Source organism: Ursus americanus, chromosome 12 (genome assembly GCF_024610735.1).
Source record: "Ursus americanus isolate L20-20 chromosome 12, mUrsAme1.1.p, whole genome shotgun sequence".
Taxonomy (NCBI): domain Eukaryota; kingdom Metazoa; phylum Chordata; class Mammalia; order Carnivora; family Ursidae; genus Ursus; species Ursus americanus.
Genome location: NC_142138.1, coordinates 31,206,417 through 31,230,004, shown reverse-complemented (window position 1 = coordinate 31,230,004; position 23,588 = coordinate 31,206,417). Strand labels below are relative to the sequence as shown.

Below are 23,588 nucleotides of genomic sequence, written 5' to 3'. Positions count from 1 at the left end.
GGCAGCTGAGAGGATAAGAAGCCTGCAGGGGGTCACGCAGGAGGTAGGTGGCACAGGTGGAATCTGAGCCTGGCAGTGGGGCTGCATGGTGCTCCCTAAACATGGCTTCTGCATTGCCACTGTCTGCCGTGGTACAGACATTCTCTCATTGCACCCATATAACAACATGATGTGGTAGGTAACGTCATCTCCAATTTATAGATAGAGACCAAGTCCCAGAGCATCATGAATTTATTAAATGGCACTGGAGCATAAGACTTCAAGTGAGGGTTTCAGACTCCAAAGCCCTAAGGAAGAGAAGCACCAAGATGAAGTTTCTCAACTGGACTGTTGAAGAGGGACGTGGTTTCTGTGGTCTTTAAGAACTTCACACCAAGATAAATGATTCATCTTACTTGTGGGTGGGAGGAGTCTGTTCTACTCAATTCCTAACATGGTGCGTGACATATGTGAGGATGCCTTGTACATTCTCCTTTGTGACAGTTACCACATTTAATAACTCATTGTTTAGTATCTCTTTCCCCACAGACTGTAAGCTTTGTTCATTTACTGGGAGCACACTATGTACCAGGCAGGTACTGTTCTAGCAATTTGTAATACGTAAGGGAACAAAATAAAGGTCCTTACCTTTTGCTTATTTAGCTTTGCATCCCTAGCACCTAGCAGAGTGTCTGGCACCCAGTGATTCTCAATAATTATTTACTAAATGAATAGATGAATCAATTAAGAGGGGCAGGTAGAAGGAACAGAAAAAAACTACAGAGAAAAGGAAATATTTGGGTTTGCTCTATTAACTCCCAGTTTTTTAATTAAAATCTTAATATACTTGTGATTAATATGGATGATTGTTTTTATTATTTAACTCATCTTTAAAGATAGAAATGCTACCAAATATATTTTAATTCCAAAACCGAACTATGATCCGTGTTCTGAAGGAGGACATGTGATTCAGGATGCAGTACCTGCTTCTTTGACAGACGAAATTTTCTAATTCTATTCCCCAGAGCCTAGCCTGTGTTTGCGTTCACCACTTTTTCAAAAGGTGACTTTCCAAGGCAAGTCTCCCAGTAATTAGAGGCATTTATCCTAAAGCTTATTTGGTTTTAGCAGTGAGGTTACAGGCTGTCATCCACATTGTTATTGACTCCCTCAATTACAGGCAATGGCATTTCACCTCCATGCAAAATATTAGTAAATTAACAATCCCCACTCTGCATTCATTTGGGAAATCTGCTCTGCTTGTGATGACGAATGTGACAGGCAGGGAGTAATCAGAGATACTCTGGTAATACCTTTAAGCCTTGCAAACATCAATTAAAACTCTGGCTCTGCACTTTGCAGTTGGGGGTTTGGTCTGTAGGTAAATTTCTTTTTTCATGACACAACGCAGAAGTCAGCATCGGTAATTTGCAAGAGAAACGGGGAAAAATCCCAGCAAAAATAGCCAGAGAAACATCCGCCCTGATTTTCTTGAATCTTTCCTATTTTCAATGTCTCTTTTAGACCAAAAAATGAACTCTGGCACTGTGAACCATTTTCAGATCAGATTTACAGTTCTCTGACATGACAACTTTGACTCAAAGAGCAAATTCAAATAAATATTTCTTTAGAGAGCTAAAAAGACTGCAAAGAGATTATTATTCAAGTGTCGTGACTGTCTCAGATCTAAGGGCATCTTAGTCTAATGAAGAGATTTTTTTACCCAGTAATTGCTAGGTCATAGGCTCTGTGGATGAGCTTCAGTAGATTTACCAAAAATTTGTAAAAAAAAAAACAAAAAAAAAACTTATGTGCATTTTATTAAGAAAGACATGCATTATTTTCATCAGATTGTCTACTGGGCTTTGTAACCTCACTAGATGGGAATCTCTGGTCTGGTGAGAAAGACCCAAGGGCTGGGGGGAGGGTTTTGCTGAGCTCTGCCGCCATCCAGGTCTCATGGAGCTGCTCTGATGTTAGTGTCTTCCTCCATAAAATGTTTTCTACAGATGGCCAATGATTCCTTTGTCTCCTCTGTTTCAATACTTGAATTTCTGATGTGATGGGATTATAATTTAGCTGAATCTTCACCTCTAACTTCCTGTATTCTAATAACTGTATGAAATAATGATTCAGTCTCTTCTTTCATTGGTACATTGAGTGTCATTAACCACGAAACAAACGAATTATGAAAACATTAATATTAGCATTGTGTTAATGGAGCAGAAAGATCAATGCCTTCCATTTTCAGACAGTATTACGTCTTTAAGCAAGTCAAACCCTTAGGAAACTTTTTTGTGCCATCAGGATCTCATTTCCTTATGTGGTACATTGTGATAAAACCTCACTTACAATATAAGTCTCATGTAACACTATGTCAACTGTGTGTTTTTAAGTCTATCAATTTTATTAGGTTTCCACAGACAGAAGAGTTGGGAAATCAGGCAAGTACTACTTAAGATTATTCAAATTATTATTTAAAAAGCCTTTTTTTTCTTTGGAGGCTATAGGATTGTAGCCAAGGTTAAAATTTATCATTTTTTATAAAATTAAAGAGAAAGTATTTTTATCATAATGACTTAATAAAGGCAAAGCAGGTAAAAATTATCAATTTTTTTCCTATTGGATTCGAAGTCCAAGGAAAGCCACTTTTTTTTTTAAGTAAAGTGGGTTTCTAAATGAGAACAGGTGAATTAGAAATCTGAAAGATTGGTCTTATACTAGACATGTAAAAGTATAGCTAACTTACTGTCATGATGAGCCCCTTTTCCTGGAAGTATTTGACCAATGGAGCAGCATTCTGCTTGAAGTTCATTAGTCTCCTTTGGGTAGCTTTCAGATTGTCGTCAGGCCGCCCCTGTTGCTCTGCACGCTTCAGTAATCTCTCTTTGAGCCTCTGATTGGCACAAGCCAAGAATACCACCAAGTCAGGAGTACAGATCTGCAAAGAGAATCAAACAAGCAGACAAGCATTTAACACACCAACCAATGCAAGTGTGGGCAGCGGCATTCATCTCTTTTAATTCTGTTGAGGATGCCATATCTTTGGGCCTCTATGTCTTTGCCAGTATAATTTCTAGGGCTACTGTTCTATACAAGAATAGGAGGGGCCACTGTTTTTATAAAGGCATACCTTGAAGTTCGTAAAGAAAATTAAAAGTGCTACTTCAGTGAACAAATAAATGATAAGAAAGTGAAAGTGAAATGGGCTTATTGCTGATATGGAGAAAGTTATGGATAGAAGATCAAACCAGCTACAACACTCCCTTAAGCCAAAGCCAAAGCCTAAACCAGAGCAAGGCCCTAACTAACTCTCTTCAATTCTGTGAAGGCTGAGAGAGGTGGGGAAGCAGCAGAAGGAAAGTGTGAAGCTAGTAGAGGTGGGTTCATGGGCTTTAAGGACAGAAGACTTCTCTGTAACATCGAAGAGCAAGGTGAAGCAGCAAGTGCTGAGGGAGAAGCTGCAGCAAGTTATCTAGCAAGTTATTTAGCTAAGATAATTAATGCAGGGAGCTTACACAAAACAACAGATTTTCAGTACAGATGAAACTGTCTTATCCTGGAAGAAGATGCCATCTAGGTCTTTCTCAGGTAGACAAGTGAATGCCTGGCTTCAAAGCCTCAAAGGACAGGCTGACTCTGTTGTTAAGAGTTATTGCACCTGGTGACTTTAAGTTGAAGCCAATGCTCATTTACCATTTTGAAAATTCTAAGGCCCTTAAGAATTATGCTAAATCTACTCTGCCTATGCTCTGAAAATGGAACAACAAGGTCCAGATGACGGCACATCTGTTTAAAACATGGTTTACTGAGTATTTTAAGCCCACTGTTGAGACCTATTGCTCAGAAAAAAGATATCTTTCAAAATATTATTGCTCATTAACAATGCACCTGATTATCCAAGAGTTCTGATGGAGATGTACAGTGATATTAGTGTTGCTTTCAATGCCTATTACCACAACGTTGGTTCTGCAGCCCTTGGACCAGCTAGTAATTTCAACTTTCAAGTCTTAGTTAAGAAATACATTTTGTAAGGCGATGGCTGCCAGTTAGTGGTTCCTCTGATGATCTGGGGAAAATCAATTGATGTTGTGAAGATTGTTGAAATGAAAACAGAGGAGTTAGAATGTTACATAAACTTGGTTGGTAAAGTACCGGCAGGGTTTCAGAGGACTGTCTCCAATTCAGAAAGGAGTTCTACTGTGGGTAAAGTGCTATCAAACAATATCTTCACCAAGAGTAGAGTCCATCTCAAGAAACCACTTGCTTTTGCTCATCCGTAGGAATCCACTTCTTAAAGTTTGATATGAGATGCAGCAATGCAGTCATACCGTCAGGTCCACTTCTAATTCTAGTTCTCCTGCGATTTCTACCATATCTGCAGCTACTTCCTCCACTGAAGTCTTGAACCCCTCCAAGTCATCCATGAGGGTTGGAATCAACTTCCAAACTCCTGTTAATGTTGATATTTTGACCTCTTTTCACAAATCACAAATGTTCATAATGGCATCTAGAATGGTGAATGCTTTCCAAAAGGTTTTCAATTGATTTTGCCCAGATCCATCTGCAAGGCTCGATCCCAAGACCCCAGAACCCCAGGACCCTGATGCAGGGCTCAATCCCAGGACCCCGGGATCATGACCTAAGCCAAAGACAGCTGCTTAACTGACTGAGCCACCTAGGGACCCCACAATAAAATATTTTTAAATTAAAGTATGTACACTGTTTTTTTAGGCATAATGCCATTGCACACTTAATAGAATACAGTATAGAGTAAACATAATTTTTATATGCAATGGGAAACCAAAATTTTCACCTGACTTGCTTCATTGTGATATCTGCTTTATTGCAGCATTCTAGACCTGAACCCACAATATCTCCAAGGTATGCCTGTAGCTCATGTAAATGGCATTCCCCAATCTGCACAGCTGTATGCAGTGACCTCCATATATCTGGAAAATACTTTTTGTCTATGTTCAAACAAGTATCCAGGTTAAATTAAGGTCAGTATAGGCAAAACTTTTCCAAAGGTATATGTAACCGGATTTTAGAGGGGACATGATGGTTTGACTATAGATATTCTCTACAGTAAACAAGTACTGCTCCTATTATTACTTTTTTTTTTTTAAGATTTTATTTATTTATGTGACAGAGAGACAGCCAGTGAGAGAGGGAACACTAGCAGGGGGAGTGGGAGAGGAAGCAGCAGGCTCCCAGCGGAGGAGCCCGATGTGGGACTCGATCCCAGAACGCCGGGATCATGCCCTGAGCCGAAGGCAGACACTTAACGACTGCGCTACCCAGGCGCCCCCTATTATTACTTTTTGCTGTTCTTTTAAAAGTATCAATTGTAGGGGGACCTGGGTGGCTCAGTTGGTTAAGCATTCGACTCTTGATTTCAGCTCAGGTCATGATCTCAGGGTCGTGAGATTGAGCCCTGCATGGGGCTCTGGGCTCAGCACAGAGTCTGCTCAGGATTCTCTTTCCCTCTCCCTCTGCCCTTCCTCCACCCCCTCACCACATGTGCGCCCTCTCTTTCTCTCTCAAATAAATTAATAAGTAAAAATCTAAAAGTATCCACTGTATGCCAGGCCCAGTGCTAGGTTATTTTCTTATGATATTGCTAAACTTTGCAATACTCTGCAACGTACATGTTATCTCCAGTTTTCAGATGAACAAACAGGAGGCTCTGAGAAATGAGGTACTTGTCTGAGGTCATATGGTCAGAAAAATCAAAGTTGATATTTGAACCCAGGTCTGTCTGGTCTAAGGCCTGTGCTCCTTTTACTATTACAAAGAACCAATTAACCCAAAAGCTTTCACAAATTTCTGAAAATACCAAGGAACGACTTGAAAAGAACCTATGAAATAAATCGTTCTTATTTAACTCAATTAGGACTAGTACGCATTTAAAAGACAACATGGCCATAGAAAGTGAATGTAGTTTCTTGTTGAAGATGGGACAAGACAAAAAGGTGGTTTTGTATAGCAGTTTAAAGAAATGATTCAATAAAATAATAGAGATGATTCCAATATTTTTTGCATCTTTACATTAGTAAATTATTTGAGCATATGCCCCAATATATACTTATTAATTTAGAAAATATGCATGTGTCACCATACTAATATAGGATGCTTGTTGTAAAACATACACAAAAATGCAATTTAAAAAAGAAGAGATATAATGATTGCAATTTTAACACTTTCTTCCCACACCTTGTAAACTCTAGAGACCACTGTTTGGAAAATGGACCCTGGAGGCTGGAAACATGCATTCCAGTTTTTGCCCTAGGACTTGCCAGCTGAGTGACGGGCATATTGGCTAATTTTGCAAAGCCTCTCTGTCTTCATCTATCAATAAAGATATACAGATCTACCTCCTTGAGTTACTATAAAGATTAAATAAGATAATGAATGTGAAATACACAGCCCAGATTTGATCCGTGGTAAGTGCTCAATAAATTTTAGCCATGTTTATATTTCTTGGCTTTCATGATTCTAGGTTGTCCTGGTCCTCCTTTAACTTTTTGTTATTTATTTGTTTATTTACTTATTTTCTTGGCTCACATTTTTTCCTCCTTAAGTCCACAAGTGGGGGCCTTCCTTGAGGCTTAGATCATGTTCCTGCTTTTAGGTCATGTCTCCAGATTCTCATCCTCTTCTCATTCTTTTTTACCTGTTCTGCTTTCAGCCGCTACCCTTAGTTGATGGATCCTGAATCTGCATTTTCAGCACTGACTTTCAACAGAATCTAAGACCTGTATTTTCAAATGCTTTATAGGACGGCTCTACCTGTAAGTCTTAATGTTACTTGTGACTTTGCAAGGCCACAATCAATCTCAGGTCCTTTTTCCCTAAATGAAATTCCTATCTTGCTTATTTATTTATTTTTCTACTTTTATGGTATTTTATGGTAGCAACACTACTTTCCTAAATCTCTCAGCTAGAAAAGAACCCTTACTCATCATCTCTCTAAGCTCTCAGCATTGCCTACAGGTTTTGTCTTTGAAATACCACTCAACCCTCCCCACCCCCCGCCGCCCCGCCAAGCTCCCACTGCCACTGTCTAAGCCACACATTAGCATTAGTGATTAAGAGCATGAATTTCAGATTCAGATCATCTTGAATTTGAATCTAGAAGCTGCCATCTATTTGTTTTTGGCCTTTGAACAAATGGTTCATTTTTTTCTGAGCCTCAGGTTTCTCAACTGTAAAATAAGAGGAAAAGCTCTCCATCTCTGTAGTTTAGTATTTCCTAACTTAAAAACAAAGAAAAACAACTTCTAAATAGCTTTTGGGAAGCCTCAATACTTTAAAAAAAATCACTTTAATTTTGTGTGATATATGATAAAGGCATTATTTGAAGTTAAAACCTTTATTTTATCAACTATCATATTGGAAAATTTATGTTTAATAAAATCTCTGGTAATGTTTAGCCTTACCCAATATAACAAATGACATCCTTTAAAATTTGCTTTAAATAAATTATATTGGGGGGAGCGCCTGGATGGCTCAGTCGTTTAAGCATCCATTTGATTTCAGCTCAGGTCATGACATCAGAGTTGTGAGATGGAGCTCCAAGTCAGGCTCCGTGCTAAGTATGGAGACTGCTTGAGATTCTCTTTCTCCTTCTGCCCCCCCACCCCCGGCCAGCGCTCCCCCCACCGACCCCCGCTTGCTCCCTCCTTAAAATAAACACAAAGGTAATATTAAGAAGAAGACAATTTCTGACAAATAAAATATTGTATTACTCTTGGTTTAGTTAGGATGTATAGCAAAATAAAGGGGGGAAAAACCCTGAATTACTAGCTTAGTATTAAATGCAGATAAAAACGTTCTGACTTTTGAAATTCTTTCAATTTGCATTTAAACAAATGAAATGGTTTACTTTAATACATCTTGTGTTTTGCTTCAGGCTACAATGTAAGTGCTTCTCCCTACATAACACAATGAAGTCATAGATAGACACATATGTAATCACCACTATATTTTGTTTTTTACTGTTGGCTTTTGAAATAGTAGAGAAATTTAGGTAAGACTGAAATTTATATAAGACTTTTTCAGACATCGAATAAAATTGCATTTTATTTATTTTTTAAATTAAAGCCCTTTTTAAAAAAGCAATTTCAGGTTTATAGAAAACTTAAGAGGCATATCTAAGAGTTTTGATCAGTGAAATTCAACTTTAGGTTTGAGAAAGATGACTTTGAAGTGAATCTGGAAAGTTATTTAATTTTATAACTGATAACTCGCTATCTTTCTTTGGTATAAATGACACAAGATATAATTAGAAATAGAAAAAACAACTACGATGTAGAACCGGTGAGGACTGTGGCAGCTGGGGATAACAGGCTGACGGCTCAGCAGAGTGCCCACAGCCACTAGTGTGCTCATCTGGTCCTAGGAACCCCACGCATGCCCGGTCATTAGGGTCTCATCTTCTCCAACAGTACTCCATTTTAAAGGGAAAAAATATTTCAATTGTTTATGTTTTTTCCTCTAAGTTAGAAGCAGATACCATTGCATTCCAAAAGATGTGAAGTCCCTAGAAAGTTTTCATAAAATGCACTTTTGACATGTTGAGAAGTATCACCAAACAAAATGGATCCTTGACATACCTTTTCTTACCCTAGGTTCTCAAAATATATTTGCTGATTCAATGAATGAATGAATAAATATATAAATGAGAACAAAATTTGAGATACCACTTTTGTCTACAAAGAAGTAAGCTTCTCAGTCGCTGATATTATTTCTCCTAATGAATCAACTAAATCAATTTTTTCTGTCATTATATAGACATGCCAGTCTTCTTCTGTCCATTGACTTAAAGACCCTTACCTGAATGATTACTCTGTTGAAAAGAACCTGTGACTGCCTTTGATAAGCAAAGACATATTCACTGTGTCAGATTGCCAAGTGAGCTTGTTTTAATACTCCCTGTTCCTAACTGTCAGTACTTTTGACTGGCCTATTCTTTATGAAGATGTGTCAGAAGGCCTACACTCCATAATTCAGATGACACTGTCAGAAACCAGGAAGCAATGTACTAAAAAAAAAGAGAGAAAGAGAGAAGATCAAATTGGAACAAAAACTAAAATCACAGAAACTAAAGGCTGGAAAAAACTCGAGAGATTATCTGACCCAAATTAATGCCACATCTGTAATTATCTCCACAGTCTCTTGACAAGTGATTTTTAAAGTTGAACATTTGAACTTGAACGTTCTTGTGAGCATTTCTTGGGATGGGTACTTACTATTTACAAGGTGGCCCCCTTTTTTATTGGAAGATTCTAATAACTGAGAAGTTCTTTCTAATATTGGGCTTAAATTTGCTTCCCTATTCTGCCCACAGTGAAAATGTAAAGTAAATTATTTCTTTCATCCATTAAACTTTTGCTGAACACACACCATTATCACAGAAGCTAGATTAGATCATAAAAGGAAAAAAAGGATAGATAATTAGACTTCACTATCATTTAACATGGAAATAATTTCTGGGCAGAACTTTAAACAGACTACAGGCCTGGGGGACAAAAACTAGAATATGGGTCCCACCCAGGAGAAGGAGCTATAGAAACTACTACTGCTGCCCCCTTTTGGTTGGACTCCATAGGGCTACACCATCAGAGTGTGTGAACCAGCCTCACAGGACAAAATCCCTTTAGAATCACCCCCAAATTCCCATCATATTAGGTGATTAAATGTATTTAACAGTCAATTAGGCATACGTGAAAAGAGAACTAGTGAACTAAATGAACAGAATAAAATATCCAGAATGAAATAAAGGGGAGACAGGAGTAGGAAAAGTACATCAAACAGCAAAAGGGACAAATGAGAGAGAATAGTTAGAAAGTTCTAGAAGAAGAGAGAAAATGAATAAGTGGTATTAGACAATACAACAGCTAAGAATTTTCTAAACTCACAAATGATATCAAGTTTCAGATTCAAGAAGCAATATAAAAGCCAAGAAGAATAAACAGAACACCTCAGATCTAAGCATACCAGAGTAAAACCGCTAAAAGTTTCGACAGACAAAAAGACCAAATCAAAACAAAACAAAACAATCTTTAAAGCTGCCAGAAGAAAAGAAAGATTACCATCAGAAGAGCAACAATGAACAGCTGTATTTTCAAAAGTGACAATGAAAGCCAGAAAACAATGACATGGTATGTTCAAAGTGCCAATACAAAACAACTGCCAACCTAGGTTTCTGAAGGCAGTAAAAATATCTTTCAAAAACTAGGAGTAAATACAGATATTTTCAAACAAACAAAAATTGACAGTATCTGTCCTCAGAAATTCTACACTAATGGAAACATTTAAAAATATTCTTTAGGTAGAAGTAAAATGATCCAAGATAGAAAATTGGCCCAGAGGAATGAATAAACAGCAACGAAATGGCAAATATGTAGGTAAACCTAAATGAGTATTGACCATATAAAAGAATACTGAAAGTATTTTGGGATTTAAAAATAGAGATTAGTCATGAGGCAGGTACATGAAGTTCAACTGTTTTAAGGGCTTGTTCAGGAAGTGGCAGAAATATTGAATTCTATGAGACATTAAGTTAACGATGTACGCTGTGATCCCTAGAACAAGAGTCAGAAAATTTTTTCTGTAAAGGGCTGGATAATGAATATTTTAGGCTTTTCAGGCCATATGGTCTTGTAGCATGAAAGCAGCCATAAACAGGAAAGCTGGCAGTGGGGACTGGGGAGAATCTAGAGGAGGAGGGCAAGCCAATGCAAATGTGCAATGTTCAGTTAGTCACTGCAACTGGGGCAACTGGGGACTGGGACCTCCGTGCTGCTGGGCCTTCTGAGGGGCACATGTAAGGAGTCTCTGTCCACCAGATCCTGTCTCCTACTGGTCAAGAGTTGCTCCCAGACATATTACCTTCCCCATGCTTTCACGTTGTGGATGCATGAGTCCCTGGGCAGGAAGCCAAACATCCCCAGTGAGTTGCCATACATTACAATGGCATGAAGCTGGTCACAGCAGTAATGACCGAGTGATAGGTGGGCTGTGAGAATATAATATAGGGCATCAGAGGTGCCTGATATAGCTGTGAACTTGAAATAGAAAGATACAGAAATGCTAAAAGTAAAAAGATGGAAAAAATATATCATGGAAACATTAACCCATAGAAAGGTGGTAAAACTATACAAATATCAAACCTGATTTGATATTTGATGGGCAAAGGGAAAAAAACCTGAAAGTACCTAGGAGAGTGGATGTTGAAAGTTCTCATCATGAGAAAAACAATTTTTGTAACTATGTATGGTGATGGATAGCAACTGGACTTATTGTGATCATTTTGCATATACAAATAAGGAATCATTATGCTGTACACCTGAAATGAATTAATGTTATGTCAATTATGCCTCAATTTAAAAAATAGGAAAAAATCAATTCCTAATAATCCATTTTCTACAAAAAAGGGGCAAAATGTACAGACATTTCTGAAAAGAAAACATACAAATAGCCAATAAGTACATAAAAAGGTGTTTAGCATCACTAATCATCAAGGAAATGCAAATCAAAACCACAAAGAGATAATCACCTCACACCTGTGAGAATGGCTATTATCAAAAAGACAAAAGATAGCAAGTATTGGCAAGGATGTGGAGAAAAGGGAACCTTTGTTGGTAGGAAAGCAAACTGGTACAGCTACTATGAAATGCAGTATCGATAGTCCTCAAAAATGTTAAAAATAGAACTACCTCTGAATCCATAAATATACTTCTAGGTATATAGCCAAAGGAAACAAAATCAATATCTCGAGATATTTGCACTCCCATAATCATTGCAGGACTATTCTCAATAGCCAAGATATGGAAACAACCTAAATGTTTGTCAGCAGATGAATGGATAAAGAAAATGTGGAATATAGGTATAATGGGATATTATCTAGCCTTAAAAAAAGTAGGAAATCCTGCCATTGTGACAACATGGATGAATCTGGAGGACACAGAAAGACAAATACTTCCATGATCTCACTTATATGTGGAATCTAAAATAGTCAAACTATGGGGCGCCTGGGTGGCACAGCGGTTAAGCGTCTGCCTTCGGCTCAGGGCGTGATCCCGGCGTTACGGGATCGAGCCCCACATCAGGCTCCTCCGCTATGAGCCTGCTTCTTCCTCTCCCACTCCCCCTGCTTGTGTTCCCTCTCTCGCTGGCTGTCTCTCTCTCTGTCGAATAAATAAATAAAATCTTTAAAAAAAATAAAAATAAAAAAATAGTCAAACTCACAAAAGCAAAGAGCAGAATGGTGGTTGTCAGGGGCTGGGTAGAGAGGGAAATGAGGAGATGTTGGTGAAAGGGTGCAAGTTATCAGTTATGCAAGATGAGTAAGCTCCACAGATCTAAAGGATAGCGATGTGAGTATAGCTAACAGTACTGTATTATATACTTGAACCTTTGCTAAGAGGGTAGATCTTAAGCGTTCTCACCACAAAAAAGAAAAACGAAGAAACTGGTAACTATGTGAGGTGGTGGATATGTTAGTTGGCTAGACTGTGGTGATCATTTCACATATATCAAAACATCAAGTTGTATAATTTTTGTTTGTCAATTATACTTCAATAAAAGTGAAAAAGCCATGAACACATGTCAAAGTATAGACTTTAAGGAGAGAAGTATTACTGGAGCTAAAGAGTGACATTTCATTAAGATAAAAGGTTAATTATCCAGGAAGAAATAATAACCTTAATTTGCATGACTCAGTAATATAGCCTCTCAGTACACAAAGCTGAACTTAAACAGAACTAAAAGAAGAAAGTCACAAATCTACAGTCATAGTGGGAGATTTTAATATATCGTTGCAAGTAACTGATAGAACACATGACAAAAAAATCAGTAAAGAAAGGAGATCTTCATACAATTAACAACTTTATAGATAGATAGATAGATAGATAGATAGATACATAGATACTACCACTAAGTTGAATATAAAGTCTTCTAAAATACACGCAGAAAATTTATAAAAGTTGACCATATTCTGAACCATAAAGGAAATTTAAATAAATTTCAAATGATTGAAACTCACACTCAGATTACCTTCAGTGACTACAGTGGAAGTAAGCTCTGTATAAATAAAACTAGAAATTTAAAAATCCTTGTGTTTAGAAATTAAACAATACACATTAACATAATCTTCAGTCAAAGAAATCACAGTGGAAGTAGAAAATATTTTTAATTAAATGATAATAAATTATGACATTTCAAAACTTATGGGATGTAGCTACACCCATAGTCACAGGAACATTTTATTGCCTTAAACGAATACGTTGCAGTGGGGGGGGGGAGATCCTTGAAATTAAGGACCTAAGCATTCGTCTCAAAATGGTAAAAAAAAAAAAAAAAAAAAGGCCATTTTAGGTTGACTAAAAAGTAGAAAGAGAGAAAAGAAAAAGATAATAGTGAGGAAAAAATAAAAAATAAACATAGTATAATTAAGGGTCCCTGGTGAAACTAATCAAGAAAAAGAGGGAAGGCAAAAATAGATATTGATAAGAGGGAATGAATTCCTAAATATCGTACAGAGATTAAGAGGACAGAGGATTTTAAGAACTTAATGACAACAAGTTGCAAAATTTATATGAAATGAACAGATTTCTAGAAAAACACAACTTCCCTACACTGATAGAAGAATAAACAGAAAATCAGGTTATTAAATCCATATTCAAAACCCTCACACAAAGAAAGCTCAAAACCCGGATGGCTTTACCAGTGAATTGTACCAGACATCAAGCTAACAGAAACCCTTCTACTAAATATCAAAGGAGTATTTCTCACTTCATTCTATTAGGCCAGCATAATCTTGAATCCAAAGTCAAATAAGGGCATTAAAAGAGAAAAATTATAGGACAATCTCACACAAGAACATAGATGCAAAAATTCTAGGTAAAATATCAGCAAATGAATCCATCAAGATATAAAATCCACGAAGATATCATGACCAATTTGGGTTTATTCCATGCAGGAAGAATTAGTTTGCCTTTCAAAAATCAAGCATTGTAATTTATCAAATGAATGGAATAGAAGAGAAAAATCAAAAGATCATCTTAACAAATAAATAAATGTGGGAAAAAAATTGGTAAAACTTAACATTTATTCATGATAAATACTCTTATCAAACTAGGAATTCAACAGAACATCCATAATATGGTAAAGAATAAATACATAAAATTTATAGCAAGCATCACACTTAATTGAGAAATGTTGACACCTTCCCCCGTTGAAATAAAAATGCCTATCATAAGCATTTCTAGTCAACATTGTAATGAAGATTTTTGACAGTACAATAAAACATGAACAAGAAATAAAACACTGGATTGGAAAGAAAGAAATACAATAGTCATTTGGGACAATGTGATTGTACAAGTAAAAACTTCAAAAGAAGTTAAAAGCCATTAGAATAAATATGCAAATTTAGCATGGTCTCTGCCTACAAAAGTAGTATACAAGAATCAATTTTATCCTATATATTAGGAACAATTTAAAAATGAATTAAAAATGCTACTTAATTGAGCTTTAGTGTGATGCTGCTTGAGAAAGACGTGACCAGCCATTGCTGGCTTTCCAAGAAAATCCATACAACCCAAAGGGACATTTGCCAAAGATGTGGGGAGACTCAGGACGCTGGAGCAGCAAGGAAATACTTCCTACTCTAGAACCTCCAGAAAGAAATCCCTGCCTGCTGACTTCTTCACATTAGCCTGAGTGAAGAAGGAGGCCCACAGGAAGGAATTCTAGAAGATACGCCTGTCAATGAGGCATATGCGATGCCTTCTGAGGAAGGATACCAAGACCATGAACTTAAAGCCCAAGAAATACTTTTGCTCCCAGTTTCTTGAGACCTACTAACATATGTTCCATCCTGTACAAGTACTCAATTCCAACATGCCCAGTCATGACATTTTCTCAATGTTTTCACAGTGTATTTTATTTTATTTTTTAAAGATTTTATTTATTTGACAGAGAGAGACACAGCGAGAGAGGGAACAGAAGCAGGGGGAGTGGGAGAGGGAGAAGCAGGCTTCCCACTGAGCAGGGAGCCCGACATGGGGCTCGATCCCAGGACCCTGGGATCATGACCCTGAGCTGAAGGCAGCTGCTTAACGACTGAGCCGCCCAGGCGCCCCTTCACAGTGTATTTTGAACTCTTCTGTCAGCAGTGATTGAAGTTCTCTGTACCTGCCCCTACTCAGCATTTCAGTGCTTCCCTCTCACTGAAGTGAATATATGGTAGCAGGGTCCTTATGTGCTGGGTGGATATTGTGGCTTCAAATCTAAAATGTTAAACTAAAACATCTAAGTGACTACCGCTTATTTCTAAATCTTCACTATGTTTTTGTTGCTGTTGTTGAGAAGTTGTGATTTACTACCATACGTTATAAGATTTCTAGGTGTCTTTTAACGATCTTTCTAAGAATAATGATGTGTTGTAACATTTGTTAATGTATACAATACTTAAAAACTATGAGCACGAACCTATGCAACTATAAATATTAACTATGAAATTTTACTGTTTTGTGATGTGTTTTATTAACCTGTGTTTATACATAAATGGTGAAAATTAAAACGTTATCTCATTGAAAAAATAAAAATGTTACTTAACCAAAGAAAATTGTTTAATCACCTAGTGGAAAAAAATCTCATGGAAAAATGATACAAAAGTACTACACAGACCTTGGCAGAAATAAAATGAGGTATATGCCATATTCATGAATGGAACACTTAATATCATAAACTATGTCAATGCTTCCCAATTGATTTATAGATTTAATGTAATCTCTAAATGTCAGCAACTTTGTTAAATTTTTGTCTTTCATGGGAATTGAAAAATAGACTGAAATTTCTTTGAAAATGCAGAACGCCACGAATAGACAAGGCAATCTTCAAGAAAATCGTAAAGAAAAAGAATAAACTATTAGAAATTATTGTCAGATAATGTGATTCATTACAAATCCACAGTAATTAAGACAGGTACTGGGTTTTAAGGAAGACCAGTAAACCACTGGAACAAAACTATGAAACAGATCCACTGCCCAAATATATGGGCATATGATTTATGACAAAGGTGGCTCTGCAGTGCAGTGGGGAAAGCACAGTCTTTTCAATGAACGCTCCTCGGGCAGGTGGATGTTCATATAGAAAACGAGGACTCTTGACTCTATATGATATGGTATGCAAAACTCATTCCAAATGCATGTTCACATCTAAATGTGAAAAGTAAAATGATAAAGATCTTAGGAGATAACATATAAGAAAATAGCTTCTAGACCTTAGGGTAGATAAGAATTTCTTAAACAGGTCTAAAACTTCCAAACCATAAAGATGTTTTACAACTGAATGGTCTTAACATAAAAAAACACTTTTATTTATTAAATACACTATTAAGAAATGAAAATGTCAGTTGGAGAAGATATTTGCAACACATACAATCAACAAAGGGCCTGTTTTGAAAATATAAAAGTATTCTTACAAATCAGGGGCGCCTGGGTGACTCAGTTACGTCTCTGCCTTCAGCTCAGGGTCCTGGGATGAGTCCCGCAGGCCCTCCCTGCTCAGCAGGGAGTCTGCTTCTCTCTCCGCTCCTCCCCCCTTGATTCTGTGTGTGTGTGTGTGTGTGTGTCTGTGTGTGTGTGTGTCTGTGTGTGCGCACTTGCTCTCTCAAAAACAAATAAAATTTTTAAAAAAAGTATTCTTACAAATCAATAAGAAAAACAGAAAACAATAGAAAAATGGGTATGCATGGGCGCTGCATGGTTATATGGTTATAAACTCTATGACCTGAGCTTGGGTTTATGGAAAAGGACAAACAATTGGAAAATGTTAATCCCTAAAAAAAAAAAAAAAAAAAAAAGTGAATTCAAGACTCCTCTTTCATTTCCCCCCATCTCCCTCTTTTCACTTTTGAGGAGAAAAAGTATAGTCAAAGTTGGTCAGATCAAGACTTTTCACTAAGCTACAGTACTAGGTATTGTATAGTACTAGTACTGTAGTACTAGGTAGGAGTGTGGTTTCTCTCACCTAGGATCCTCTCTTCTATTTCCAAGAAGCTGGAGAAGTAATACCAATCTCTCTTTCTGCGGCTCACCTTTCTCTTTGAACTTGCTTCTTTCTATGTAGCTAGAGTGATCTGCTGGACTTAATTATCAGAAGGCTTGCATTGGGCTGCTCCAAGCACCAGCCCAATTTATGTGTTTCTGGCTCTACTTCCTGTCCTCTTCTCCTCCATTGGCATTCTCTGGATTTAGGTTTCTGTGACAATGGTGGGACAATCTGAGACTTGGGGGCTGGGGGGGGGATTAGGGTTGGAGGAGGTCTTCTGGCTTGCTCTGGTCCCAGGCACTAGGCTATCAGCAGCCTACATAAGAGGAATTCTCCATGGAGTTCAGATGGTACTCTTGGTTCCTACTGGGTTTAGAGACAAAATTTCATAATAAAATATTTTTTTCTTGCTGTCAGTTGCTGTCCCTGCACATTTTTTATTTAGAGATCATGCTGGAGGACTGACAGACTGAGGACAGTCTGTTGCTCCCCAAGTAACATTTTCATCTCTCATATTTCCAAAGATCAGTGTAGGTATTACGCCCTGATTAGAAAGAGGAGTACGACATTTTTCCTGACCTTAAGGAACTCAAAGTCTAATAGTTGAGCCAAGAGACAATTATAACATAATATGATTAGCACAATGTTTAAGCAAACACGAAAAGAAAGAGAGCCACTTCCATAGGGCAATTCTATGATACCCGATGTCAGTTAACATACTCTCCCTGAGTCTTCTTTTCTCCAAGACAAATTCCATCCCCTTTCCCAAGATTGTTACAATTACATGAAATTACATGAATTGAATGAAATGTGTTTCACTAAGGCAAACTCTGGTAACAATGTGAAGGAGGCTTTACAGCCCTGGTACTGAAAGAACAACCCTTGCACTGGCTGCCCTTGCATGGGCATTTCCTAGAAGCCTGCTAGAAATGCGGGTCAGCGCACTCCACTCTGTTCTACTGAATCAGGATCTCTGGACACGGGCCCCCAGATGCTGTGGTTTATCCTCTGCTTTATAAGAAACCCTATACAGAAATGAGTGCTCAGAATGGGAGCTTATTAAAGTTTCAGGGTCTTTAAGGTGTCAATAAAAGTCTGAAGTGGATAATGTGATTAAGTCAAAAAAGAAAGAAGCTAACTTAGGGAGACAACTAGTGTGTTAAACCTTATTTTTACAGTTTGGGCATTTCGTATTGAAAAGCTATATTCTACCCTCTTCCATGATCCTGTGGTCATCTCATACAAATGCATTCGATTCTATGACTTTAATTAAGTAGTGATCTAGGTTACTTTTTTTTTTCCCACAACTAGTCACAAACCACATTAATCATATCTGCCGAACAGAGTATATCATGAATGGTTTAAGAAGATATCATTAGTTCATGAAAAGTATCTTTCTGTGGTTTGGTTTTTATGGAACAAATCTTCATTTCGATAGAGCAATTGGGATACATTAGGCTGCCGAGATGGAGGAATTTAATGAAGAGGAAAAGATTAAGGTTTTATTTAATATCTACCAGGCTGACAATATGGAAATGAATGTAAATTTACAGCACTATTTTTTCCAAGATGTCTTTTCCCCACCACTAATTTTATTATGTAGGTATGTACTTCTTCATTTGTTTAATTCATTCATCTAATATGTATTAAGATCCTTTCATGAGCCACAGCTGAAGTTCTGGAAAGGTAGGCTGAGACTAGCTGGGATGGCATTGTCTTCCATGCTAAGCATTAGCAGTTGGGGTTTTATCTTATAAACATGGGAGTATTACATTTTATTTCATGCCTTAGAATGAATGCCAATGGTAGAGCAGGGGAGGACTGGAGGCAAGCAGATCATCTGAAAGAGCTAATGAACATGCACTGTCTACAATGCCCCTTACAAATCAAGAGGTCAAATAAATATAATGTAAAACATGATCATTATTCTTAACATTCTCTTTATAGATGTGCTCAATCTTAATGATCATTTAGAAAATAGGGGGAACTATTAGTGCCAGCATTAGGCAAATAGCCTGAAATAAAACAAGACTGGAGGGGAGAGAGGGATGAAGGCAAATGGGTAGATTTCAAAAATACATCAGCTGTTTATACACCTGGGGGATGAACCATGCCTGCCTGATTCATAGTGGTCAGTCCATGGACTCTTCATTACGAGTGCATGTGACGCATGACTGATTAGACCACAAAAAACAGCGTCTATTAAGAAGCAAATAGTTAGGTGATGTTTCTAGACCCAGCCAAGAAAATCATAGAGACAGACCTTGAAGAAGTGGAAGATCTCAGCATATCGCTAATGTTTATGATTTAGCCAACTTCTAACTGTCCCATCTCTAAACCTGTTTCTTTACAAACATTTAATATTTAAATCCTCAATATTGACAATGAGAATAATTACCCATGCAGTCCTGTCATTGATATGCAGGCACAAACCTGACATATTGTCTACTATGTTCTAAATTCAAAGAAGATGAGGATGAACTTCTAAATATCATGTGGTCCAAATCCCTATTTGATCTATCGCATAGCAATCAGTTTTCCAAAAAAAAATTACTGAAGCTAAATATAGGACATATTTCTATTTGCATTAAGTAAGATAAAATATATCTTAAAAAAGCAAGTACAGTGCAGTTTCTTCCTGACCTACCTATTTTAGACACCTGGATTTTATGCTTTGAGACACTGCCACCATTCAAAGGAAGTATTAAAAAAGTAGTTTAGAAATTCTAATAGCCAGAAGCACATTTCCAAATCTTTAAAAAGCATTTCTTGCAGGAAAATGAAATTCAAGGGTATATTAAATGCTAGTTGGTATACAGGAATATAAATTGGTAAAAAATTACGTGATAGTTCCATTAATATTCCATGCGTAGACTTACTGAATGGAAAATAGGCTGATAATTCACCATGAAATGCCATTATTAGAGATTTCCATTTGAAGTTTAGATGGAAATACTTTTTTTTTCAAAACTTTGGTGTCATTGTAAAGAAAAACGTATCATTTTCTTAGGTGTAAGTTATTTTGATTTGTGTGGCTGAAAGAAGCTAACACTTCAAAAGAAGACACATGCCCAATACAATTCTATTTCACACTTATCTACATTGATTGCTTCGTATCCATTCAAACATAGACTGTCTCCAAGGAAATTCAGAAAAGACTATTATGCTATTAATGGCTGGAGAAGGAGTGATGGTATCCTACTCTATTCATTGGATATTACTATATCTCTCTGCCCAGCTTATCTTAGAATAACTCTTCTCATTCACATTGATAATGAAGAAAAATACTTTAAATTCATATTCTCAGAAAACATTTGAGAAACTAAGACCCAAACAATTCCAGCCAGAATTTGAGAACATATCTATAGAACACCTTGTTCTCAAGATTTTCTTGAACATTCAAAGTATGAGAATCACTAAGGAAGATCCCTTCATTCTTCTAACAAGTATTAATTATTTTAATATGTGCCTACAAGTGGTTAAACTAGATCACTATTATTTCATTCCTTTTCTTTTTTGAAACTCTTCTGGTAAATAGAGTTCTAACAATACTGGGAAATGCATTTACAGGTGCCCACTTCGGTTCAACATACATTAATTAAGCATGTACTATGAGACAACTGCCACACTAGATTAAAGAGATGCAAAATGGACAAGACATGGTCCCTGTCCACAAGGATATCCCAATCTAAAGTGGAAATAGGCACATGAACTCTTATTTCAACACAGTGAGAGTGTATGGAAATTCCATTGTATTGGAATACGGTTCCAAAATGGAAGCCACACAGCAGGGTACAACGAAAGCTCCGAAGAGGGCCTGAAGTTCTGGAAACTTGTGGCCCATGTGAATACTCCATGAATTCATGGGATGTTTTCTTTCCCTAGAAACTTTCCAGCGCTCTTATTTTACTGGAAAAAGCACTTAGGGAGAGGAAGGAATAAAGAAGTTATACCCAAGTCTATGTTCTGGTAGACAAAAATGGGTCTATGAAAACCCCTGCTGATATAATCAAATTATTCTTCTATCACCCACTCATTCACTTAGGTGAGTTTTACAAAGCACCAGAAGTATAATAGCTGCATCTTGTATTTTATAAAGTAGCTCATAATCTGGCCTCCAGTTATGAACTCCTCTGATAAAACAATGGGATGAACTCAAGGTTCATTTTAGAAGTTTATGGTCTGATAGCCATCATCACATCCAGAGTAGCAAACTAAGCTGAAACACTACCTAATGAAGTGGCCGTGGAATATGTGAAATTGGGATTCTTTTTGACAATCAGGAATAGTCTCTGTGGGTACCTTCTCCCACCCCATGTTCTTTTAAATATAACCCCACTTCTACAAGGAGGATAAAGGTTTTGTGTTTTTTTCCTATAAAGATGTAATAGGAAGATTCAGGGTTCTAGAACATCTTGAATGGGAATTCAAAATGTTAAAAACTTCACTGTATAGCACAGATATGGCCCATCCTGGAGAGGCTTTCTATCTGGGATATGCAGAGAATCATCATTACTTAGGATCACAGCACTCTGGTCTCAGCTCCAAAATCCTTCTCAACATAGTAGGCCAGGGAGCCATTACCTCTGAATGTAGTACACACATTGAAGTCTTTCACCACTACTGGTTTATACATATTAGCAAGGTGGCTGCATAAGCCATATGGGAAAACTTAGTTTCAGTCTCATTCTATAGCCATAACACACACACACACACACACACACACACACACACACACACACGCACACTCAGACTCAACTGGATTTTCAGTGCTAAGTAGTGGTGGACAGAAGAGTTATTTTTTATTAAAACCAACGAAGTTACCTAGGTATTCACCCCGAAGATACAGATGTAGTGAAAAGAAGGGGCACATGCACCTCAATGTTCATAGCAGCAATGTCCACAATAGCCAAATTGTGGAAGGAGCCAGATACCCTTCAGCAGATGAATGGATAAAGAAGATGTGGTCCATATATACAATGGAATATTACTCAGCCATCAGAAAGGATGAATATCCACCATTTTTGTCAACATGGGTGGAACTGGAGGAGATTATGCCAAGTGAAATAAGTCAAGCAGAGAAAGACAATTATCATATTGTTTCACTCATATGTGGAACATACAGAATAGTGTGGAGGACCACAGGAGAAAGGAGGGAAAACTGAATGGAAAGAAATCAGAGAGGGAGACAAACCATGAGAGACTCTGGACTCTGGGAACAAACTGAGAGTTCCAGAAGGGAGGGGGTGGAGGGATGGGGTAACTGGGTGATGGGTATTAAGGAGGACACCTGTTGGGATGAGCCCTGGGTGTTATACGCAATTAATGAATTAAACACTACATCAAAAACGTATGATGTACTATATGCTGGTAAATTGAACATAATAAAAAAAAATAAAAGAAAAAATACAACCAACGAGTTATTTTCCAAAATCGTTGATGTCCACTTTTAATGTTCTACTCAGTGTTTTCGGTGGCAATGGGTAATTAGTATATGGGTAATTTTCCAAGGCTCTAGAAGACAATAGCTACTGTAAGATTGGGTCTTTTCAAATTGTGTTGGTGCCATGGAGTTGAAGCCAGACTTTCGAGTCTCTTTTGGCCACAGCAGCAGCCTTCACCTTGGCCTTTCTGCTTGAACAGGGAGCCTGAGCACTGAAGTATAATCATTCTAACAGGATATTTTTAGATTATTAATTTAGTGCTTTGAAATGTATGAGTGATTTGGGCAGAAACAAAACTGAGCTGGAAATCCTTTCCAAATATTTCTCTCCTGTGTGTGTGTGTGTGCATGTGTGTGTGTGTGCGTGTATTTCTTTCTTTCTTTCTTTCTTTCTTTCTTTCTTTCTTTCTTTCTTTCTTTCTTTCTTTCTTTCTGTTTTTCTATCTCTGTGTATATATTAAAATACATACATGTACATACATGCACACTGCCTAAAAATAATATTTATTAGAATATTTGGTAGTTCAAGTAAAACATAGTTGAATGAACTTTCAGAAGGCTCATGATTAAATTTTAATAGAAAGCAAAGAACCATGGATATGGAAAGGCCTGCCAGAGATTTTAAAACATTATCCATTTTATTATTCATTCATTCATTTACTCATTCATTCAGTAAATACTACGTGTTTATTTATTTTTTTTTAAAGATTTTATTTATTTATTTGACAGAGAGAGAGACAGCCAGTGAGAGAGGGAACACAAGCAGGGGGAGTGGGAGAGGAAAAAGCAGGCTCCCAGTTGGACGAGCCTGATGTGGGGCTTGATCCCAGAATGCCAGGATCACGCCCTGAGCTGAAGGCAGACACTTAATGACTGAGCCACCCAGGCGCTCCAATACTGAGTGTTTAATGTGCACAAAAATAATATTAAAGAATTCCTGGGGTGCCTGGGTGGCTCAGTTGGTTAAGCATCTAACCTCACCTCAGGTCATGATCTTGGGGTCCTGGGATCGAGCCCTGCATCAGGCTCCCACTCAGCAGGTAGTCTGCTTCTCCCTCTGCCCCTCCCCCCCACTCATGTGCTCTCTCTCTCTCTCTTTCACAAA

General features: G+C 37.4%; 1 protein-coding gene across 3 annotated transcripts in view; it reads right to left on the bottom strand.

Annotated features, from left to right (window-relative positions):
- AK5 (adenylate kinase 5) overlaps positions 1-23,588 on the bottom strand; it is a 240,236-nt gene that overhangs the window by 183,877 nt on the left and 32,771 nt on the right. For all 3 annotated transcript variants that reach the window (XM_045801984.2, XM_045801986.2, XM_045801985.2), the window contains exon 6: positions 2,729-2,920. In XM_045801984.2, coding sequence (XP_045657940.1) covers positions 2,729-2,920 — 192 coding nt within the window. The remainder of the gene's footprint in view (positions 1-2,728; positions 2,921-23,588) is intronic.